Source organism: Pinus tabuliformis, chromosome 4_2 (genome assembly GCF_031772625.1).
Source record: "Pinus tabuliformis cultivar Carrire ecotype Pingquan chromosome 4_2, CPIR1, whole genome shotgun sequence".
NCBI classification, from domain to species: domain Eukaryota; kingdom Viridiplantae; phylum Streptophyta; class Pinopsida; order Pinales; family Pinaceae; genus Pinus; species Pinus tabuliformis.
The window spans coordinates 939,472,761-939,480,455 of NC_142304.1; the positions used below are offsets into that span (position 1 = coordinate 939,472,761).

A 7,695-nucleotide genomic window follows, 5' to 3' on the forward strand; every position below is an offset into this window, starting at 1 on the left:
TATACATCTGCTGATATACACAGAAAAGAAGAAGTTGCGAATAAACATTGTTTTTATGATCATAAGCGTACGATGAAAACTAAGAACCTCTATTGCAGGAGCTTGTTTCATTATGAAAATATTTCCTTATGCGGAGCTTACAATAAAAGATTTGATTGTGGAGGAAGTTTCTTTTGCATAGTGAAAGCTGTGCACAAGGAAATCTTTGTGCAATGAAACGATGACTATGACGAAAATAAATTTAATTTTATCTTTATGGGAAATTCACATTCATTTAATGAGAATTTTTTATCATTATCACTTGCTTCATGGTGGAAGTGTGTTAACTATCCATCATTTGTCATGTTTTTTATTAGCCCTTACCTCAATACGAACTATAGAACTCGCCTTGTTGTCAAAGTCTGTTGATTATCAATTATTTTCCACTACAATTTTTGTATGTGGAGGTCGATGTCCCTTGACTATCGATCATTTATATTGTTGTATAAATCATAGTTTCAGTAAAACGTTGGATATTCATATTTTCTTGTAAATTTTCTTTACATTAATAAATCATCTCAATTGGCGAAGTTGGCTAGGGCTATTGATTGTTTCCCTCTTAAAGGGTTTTATCCACATAAAGATATTGGTTTGATAATCTCTCATATGGATGTGTGAGTGGTAATTGAAAGTGCTCGTCTTGTGTACTATTTCATGATTGCATTGTGATACTCCTCTTGAAATTCTCTTTGCATATTTTATGGTATTACGTCTACTTGTAAGTATTTTAGTGGGAGACATTGGTTGTTGGACAAAGATTGAAATTAAGCTTATGAAAGAAAGATGCAAATAGTTATGTGCAATTATAAATAAAACATTTTTCTTAATTGGAAATATTATGGAAACTGCATGTGACTAATTAACTACATTGTTTTCGAATAAATATTAAGTCATTGGATTCCTAGTTAGTGAACACATTAATGCTACAATTGCTATAGTTATAACTTCCATTATCTCCTAAGATTCCAAGAGGAATAGCCACCACTAGAGACAAAACATAGTTGGAGTTTAGTTCTCTTTTAGATGAGTTAATACTTCTAACACTATTGTAGAGAAACATTGGTTCAGGGGAGAAAAAGAAAAGAAGCTTATGTAAAAAAAAATAAAAGAAATTCTTAGGTACAAAAAGAAGAAGAGGGAAGCCATTAAAAAGAGGGAAGGATGTTGTTAGTTTCTACATGCGGGATAGAGGAAATTAACTTGAATGTTGACAATTTATTTTAAACAAAGCATCTGATACTTCAGGAGGGGTTGTTGCGTACATTTCACTGGTTGGGAGGAACATGTTTATTCCTACTTTATTTCTAGTACTACTATAAGTGAAAAGTTATATTATATTTGTTAATTATCATAAATTTTTTATGGAGTGTACTAACTAGTGGACAATAATATATGGTTGTAAAAGGAACAAATAATAATGTATTCAATAAATACATAATAGAAACAAATTGCTAGTACACAATAGAAATTTGTAGTAACTTTTATGAGGTTGCATGAAAAAATGAACAAGTAAAAAGTATAGATACATTCTTGTCTTTTACTAGATGATGCAAAGTTAATCTTCTCATGACATGATGAACATGGCGAGATTATTTGCTAAGTAAAGACTAACATCCTCTAGTTGAAATCTTAATGACAATAATTTCTATTTCTATTTTTTATTTTATTTCAAGCATTGCCGATTTGAATAGAGTAACTATTTAAATTCTAAAATACTCCAAGAAATAAGTTGTAGAACTTGTAATGTATAATGTAATCTATGATTATCTATATGATTAAAGAATTCATAGAGGAAAATATGAGCAAGGTTTAAATGAGAAATTTAATTGAAAGGAATCATTTAGGAAGAAATTTGAGACATTAAGTGTAAGGAAGCCTTTAGGTGCTAAAGTGGAGAGGTAAGAATGCAATCGAAACATTCTTTTTACATACTCCAAGTTGAAAGGTCATACAAAAAGATTATAAAGTAAAAAAATTACAAGGGGTAAGATACATATGGAAATAACATATTCATATTAGTTAAGTGAAGAAAGGTACATCAACTTTGTAAATATGTTTAATAATGGTTTAAAAAACCTAGATAAACAAAAAGAGTTACAAATCATTCTATAAAAGAGTAACCCTAAAATGAGTTTGTCTCACTAAGACTTTGTAGTTAGTTAATACAAATTGTTTGAAAAACTATTTAATAAATTCCAAAAGAATTTATTAATATAAAAGGATTAATTAAGGCTGAATACGTAAAATAGTTTTAACAGAATAGTGATGCCAATCTATGCTCGGTCTCTAACTCCATATGAGAAAACCCTACATATGAATGGAGGACTTAAAGAGACTTCATACCTAGAAAGGTAAATTTCTCTAAGGATAGAATAATTTTAACATATCCATGAGATGGGTTGAACAACTAACCCATAATATAGTAGGGAGGGAGAGGAACTGGAAGTTGCATTAAGATATTTGTACCAAGAAGGTCACAGATTCAAATTTTACAATTGAACAATGAAACCATGATACTATTATTGAAAAATATAGGTCACAAGAAGGTATGTTTTAGAATAACTTTACAATAACCCAATCTCTCTCAAAATAATAAATATCCTTCAAAACATTCTTCAATAATCCCCTGAAGGTTCTACATCACTCGGGAAATCATTACTTACTGAAATAATTACAAAACCCAAGTAATAATTAGAAGTGAATCCTTAACTCAAGACCTAATGACCAATTTATAGTTAACACCCAAGAAGCCCTTGGCAACATAATAAATACACTAATCTTCAAGAAAAAATATATTACCTAATCTATGTTGTTCACAAAGCTGCCAGAGAATTGGATTAGAAGCCAAAACATACTTCTATTATTTCCTTAAGCAATAACATCCTTGAAACTAATTCATTATTTTATACTTTTTATTTCCTTTTATTCAAATTACTGAAACTTGTTATTTGAAATATATTTTATTTTCATTAATATTTTCATTATTTATCAATAATATTAATATAATTTCAATACATCAATCAAATTAATATTTTTATTATTTATTAATAATATTAATATAATTTCAATACATCGATCCAATGAGTCCAAAAGAATGCAACTTCATTAGAAAATTCATTGAATTAATTTTCCTTTTTCTTTAACTATAAAACAAAAAACATTTGAGATCGTTATGCTTTTAATATTTAACATCTATTTCGGACAATAAATTGACCGTTTGACATGTAACAAAGTCACTCAACCTGTAAAAGCTTTAAAAAAATGGAAAAAATCCTTCCTGAATTTCAGCGGATTCCACATTGCATAATCATATTAATATACCAAATATAATAGTTATCCATGTCAACATAATGATCTAAATGGTAGTGGTCTAAATAAGAGTAATGAATCATAATACTATGGGTACACTTAATAGGGATCTAAATATATTATTATAGGGATTTAAATATATTATTTAATCATATAAAGAGTATACCTTATCTTGAACAAATATAATTTGCTGCATGTGCATTTTCATTTTTTTATTAGTCCTCAACAATTTTTTCCTTTTATTAGTCATCTCCGCATTGTACTATAGATATTTTTTTATTGTTTAATTAAAATAACTTTATAATTTACAATTTAAACTAAGATATCTTAACGGTGGGGACGAGATACGAAAAATCATTGCTTCCAAAAACTTTAATACTTGCAATAGTTGTGCTCAAAATGGTCATGAAGAAACTATCAAAGTGAAAAAAGTGTTACAATTATATATACAATCATGAAGTTTCAGTATCAAAGCAAAATTTCACGGTATCACTGCAAAGTGAGTATGCATTAATCATTTTACTGTGACGTTTTCTTATTTCGAATAAGCACCGCAAGTAACTGTGTTAGGCTTTCCATTTGTTTAATCAATTCGTGACTATTTTCAGCTCCTCTTTTCTCGACTCTCTGAAACAATTTGTCTGTCATTTCTGCTCCGATATGGGCTTCAGTCATAGTCTCCAATCCGTTTCTATACTGCATTGAGAGCTGTCTTCCTAATAAACCGCGGTCTTCGCTCTTGTACTCGACCGTGCCAGCAGCTTCTCCTCTCAAGACTTCGCATCTCTGTAAAGTGAACGATCCTGCGGTTTTCACTATAGTCTTGAATTCTTCGATAGTTGGAGAGAAGAAAGGCAAATTGAATGAGTGCAATTTTTCCTCGTGCAGTAAGCCCTGCCAAGCATCAATCATATTTGTGAGACTAATTCAAAATTTCCTTATAAGGGCTGACATAGTTTCGCTTTAATAATTTTTTTTTTGTTTTTTCAAATTTTGATCTTTTATCAATTAAAATTTGTTTTTAGCCCTTTAAGCACAATTTGGTTGTGAAGAGTCGGTAACTCAAACCTGGATTCCAATAAATCTTCGCCAAGCAAATCAGACTGGAAAATACTTTTAAAAAAACACTCCAAACCCTATAATAAATAAACTATTCACGTCAAAATGGCAATGGCAACATTCAAATCAAACGGGTAAGATGTCAATTTTTGAGAGCTCAAAATCTATAAGATTACGGTGAAATTCAAAGTCCAATGTCACCGTTAAAAATCCTTTTATAATCATAATTTACGAAATAAGACGTTCTTTTCTACTTCCATGTCGTGTTAATACTAAAGTTGGCCTACTGTCAGAAGTCATATCCACAGAAGATTCAGGTTGGTTGCTCATTTATTGTAGGGAAATAGCAAACAATAAACCAGCCATCCCATTTACCTCAGTTATGAGATCTCTGAAAGCAGCTGCCAACAACTGCCCACAGAAACTGAGCAAGCTCCCTTGTTCCCTCGGATCAGACGAAATTCGACATGGAAGAATCAGAAACATAACTCCGCCTTCATTCATTTCTTGGGCTCTAGCTCTCAGAAATGAATTGAGGTCGGATTTGAATTGCTCGAGATAAGCCTCTGCAACTGCATATGATCCTTTCCTCGCAATGAAGGTCTCCCACTTGTTATATGATTTGGAAGTCTTATCTCTAATTGCATCTGGAATCTGATTACAAGTCGATAGCTCAAACTGATCACTTCAAGTCAAGATAGAATATCACAGAAAAAATGCCATATTTCATACATAAAAAGAATCATTATACACTGGAGGTACATATATTGTACCTTGGATAACCAATGTAAGGCACAGGAAGAGTGGACAAAGTGCAAGCTATCTCTTGGAAAAAGGCGTCTGTAAAAGGATCCAGGAACCCCTGCATAGAAATAAGGTGCTGAACCTTGATCTGAACCTTCAACTGTTCCCCTCATGGTCACTGTTGTATTATTAGAAATACTCCCATAAGTAGACTGAGGAGTTAGTCTGCCGAAGAGCGAGTTGAAATCATTAGAAGGTAGATCGTTAAAATATACTTGGAATTCTGGAAGAGGAAGTGATTCAAAGATCGTATACTTTCGCTTTGCAGCCTCCAAAATGGTTTCTATTGCCAATATTGAGCTATGAGAGGAAGCACACCCAAGGTCTGCAACGCAGAATGTTTTGCATGATTGTGTCTTCATATTGATGACTGTCTCTTCAAGCACAGGACTGACCGAGCGAATAAGATTTGTCTGTTCAGTTATCATCGCACAGAAAAGTACTTCACTCCATTAGAACGTATGCCAAACTACAAGTCTTGAGAGTAAAGATACTACATCCTGTACACTATGGACAGTGATTTTAAAAACATTTTTCTCTGGTTACAAGGGAAGTACCTACTCTTTGTTAATTTTTTCTGCTTGGTTTGAAGAATGAAGATTTAAACTTGAATTTCGTACTTTATATAATACTTTATATCACGAACATTGCTAATTGAAATACACCAAGTGGGCTATTTAGTATTGAATTTTATTTCCAAAAATTGTATATTAACCTCTAAACAACACTAATTGTGTAATTTATGGTCATGCTATATCCACTTCCTTCGAAAGAAGGCAATATCTATTGAAACGTCCACTTGGATTTCGAGGAATGGAACTTGGGTCAAATCTTTAAACAAAAAACTAGCTATGTAGTAGTAAAAGCGTATCTATATATCTATCTATATATATGCTTCTTTTTAAAGAAAGAAAACAAGTTTTCCTTCTTAAATAATTTATTACAGAAAAAATATTAGCATAAATACAACGATCATTCCAACAAATAATGGTCATATAACGGGTGCAACTGACCGAGGTGGCAACTGGGTATGCTGAAAATCTAAGAAGAAATTAGATACATTCAGAATAACTGTAAACCTTTTACAGATTGATAAAGCTATAGATGAGAAGATTAGTTGACAGCTGAGAAGACAGTAGATAGATATAATAAATTTGAGAAACCAAAATAAAGACAAGTTATGAAACATCATTCACATCATAAGATCATTATATCCAGAAAAATGTCAGGACTGTAACTCATCGATAATAACCTGAACAGAGCAGTTCCGTGCATAGCTTAATTCATCGTCTCCTCCTTTCATTCGAAGAATTGATTCCAACGGCTTCCCGGCTGCCATTGCAGGAGAAGAATATCACAGCTACCAACTCAGAACTGATTCAATGAATGACTCTGGAAGAGAAATGCGCATGCCTTCAATTTATATGTGTCGAGGAGGGTACAATTCCTGCTTATTCCTATTTCAGCGGAGCAGTGTCATCATTGTTACATTACACATGAACATTACTCACTTTATTCCTACATTGGTCGGCAACGCCCACCGTTCTGAATTATTTGAAAACTTTTTTGAGCCGGTGTAGAATATAGAAGGACGTTGCAGACACGAAACAAATTTGTGTAAAAGTGGAATCCATGTTTGGAATTTTTGATCGACTGTCTTACCTCTTGTTTTTTTATCAGCACTCACACTGACTGTCATTTTTCTGATCATTTTCAATGAACCGGCACGTTATGCTGCATTAATAATTTCAGCCTGACAATGTTAAAAATATGCCCGGGCCCATGATAGTCACGAGAGACGCTACAGTCCCTCAATAGTTTTTCCAAAGTGGTCCTTTAGAGTTGACTTATGATATATAGTGATTAAAAGATGATGAAATGGCTGCCTTCCCCAGGGAAATTAGCAAATAGAAGATGGGGAAAGAGGTGGTCGAAGACTTAGGAAATACAACTTTTAATTCTCGAATCACGGGAAGGAACGAAAAAAGTCCTGTCTCAGTCACCTTTATGTTTAATTTTTATACTTTCGAGAAGATGAAAAACATACCTTTCCCTGCAGCGAGAGTTTAATATATTGACCATGGGTAGAAATCCGAAGAGGCAACTTACTTTGGGTGGGCAGAATAAATATATTTATAGATACTTGCAACCTTACTGTTTGAGAAAACATTAAAGCTCAATTCCATTGGAAAATGCGCAAGAAGATTCCCACTATCATATTTAAATACTGACATAATTGCAGAAATCAAACATTTGTGCTAGCTTTTGAGTCACAGTTAGATAAAGGCCAGGATATGCATGCTTTTTTTTCCAAATAAAATAAAGCAGAAGGACGGGCATGACCAAACTAACTCTCTGTAATAATCTATATTTCAGTTAAAAGATTCTTAACTGAGGTAAAGGAAAAATCATGCTCCCCACATGATATTGTGGGCGCCCATCCTGAAAGCGTAAGTTGTGGGCGAACAATTAACGTTGGAGTAT

The 7,695-nt window shown here is 32.6% G+C and overlaps 1 protein-coding gene across 1 annotated transcript; it reads right to left on the reverse strand.

The window, feature by feature from the left end:
* Positions 1-3,867: 3,867 nt before the first annotated feature.
* Positions 3,868-6,550, reverse strand: LOC149172773 (indole-3-acetate O-methyltransferase 1-like). Its single transcript, XM_089426456.1, has 4 exons — positions 6,464-6,550; positions 5,181-5,624; positions 4,783-5,061; positions 3,868-4,242 (listed from the first exon to the last, which is right to left on the reverse strand). Exons 1-4 carry the CDS (start codon positions 6,548-6,550, stop codon positions 3,868-3,870), a joined length of 1,185 nt encoding a protein of 394 aa, XP_089282582.1.
* Between the last annotated feature and the right edge of the window lie 1,145 nt (positions 6,551-7,695).

Coding starts and splice junctions, on each gene's coding strand:
- LOC149172773 (XM_089426456.1), bottom strand. CDS start 6,550: ATGGCAGCCGGGAAGCCGTTGGAATCAATTCTTCGAATGAAAGGAGGA. Junction 5,062..5,180: donor CCTTACATTGGTTATCCAAG/GTACAATATATG, acceptor ACTTGTAATCAG/ATTCCAGATGCAATTAGAGA. Junction 4,243..4,782: donor TCAGAGATCTCATAACTGAG/GTAAATGGGATG, acceptor GATGCTTGGCAG/GGCTTACTGCACGAGGAAAA.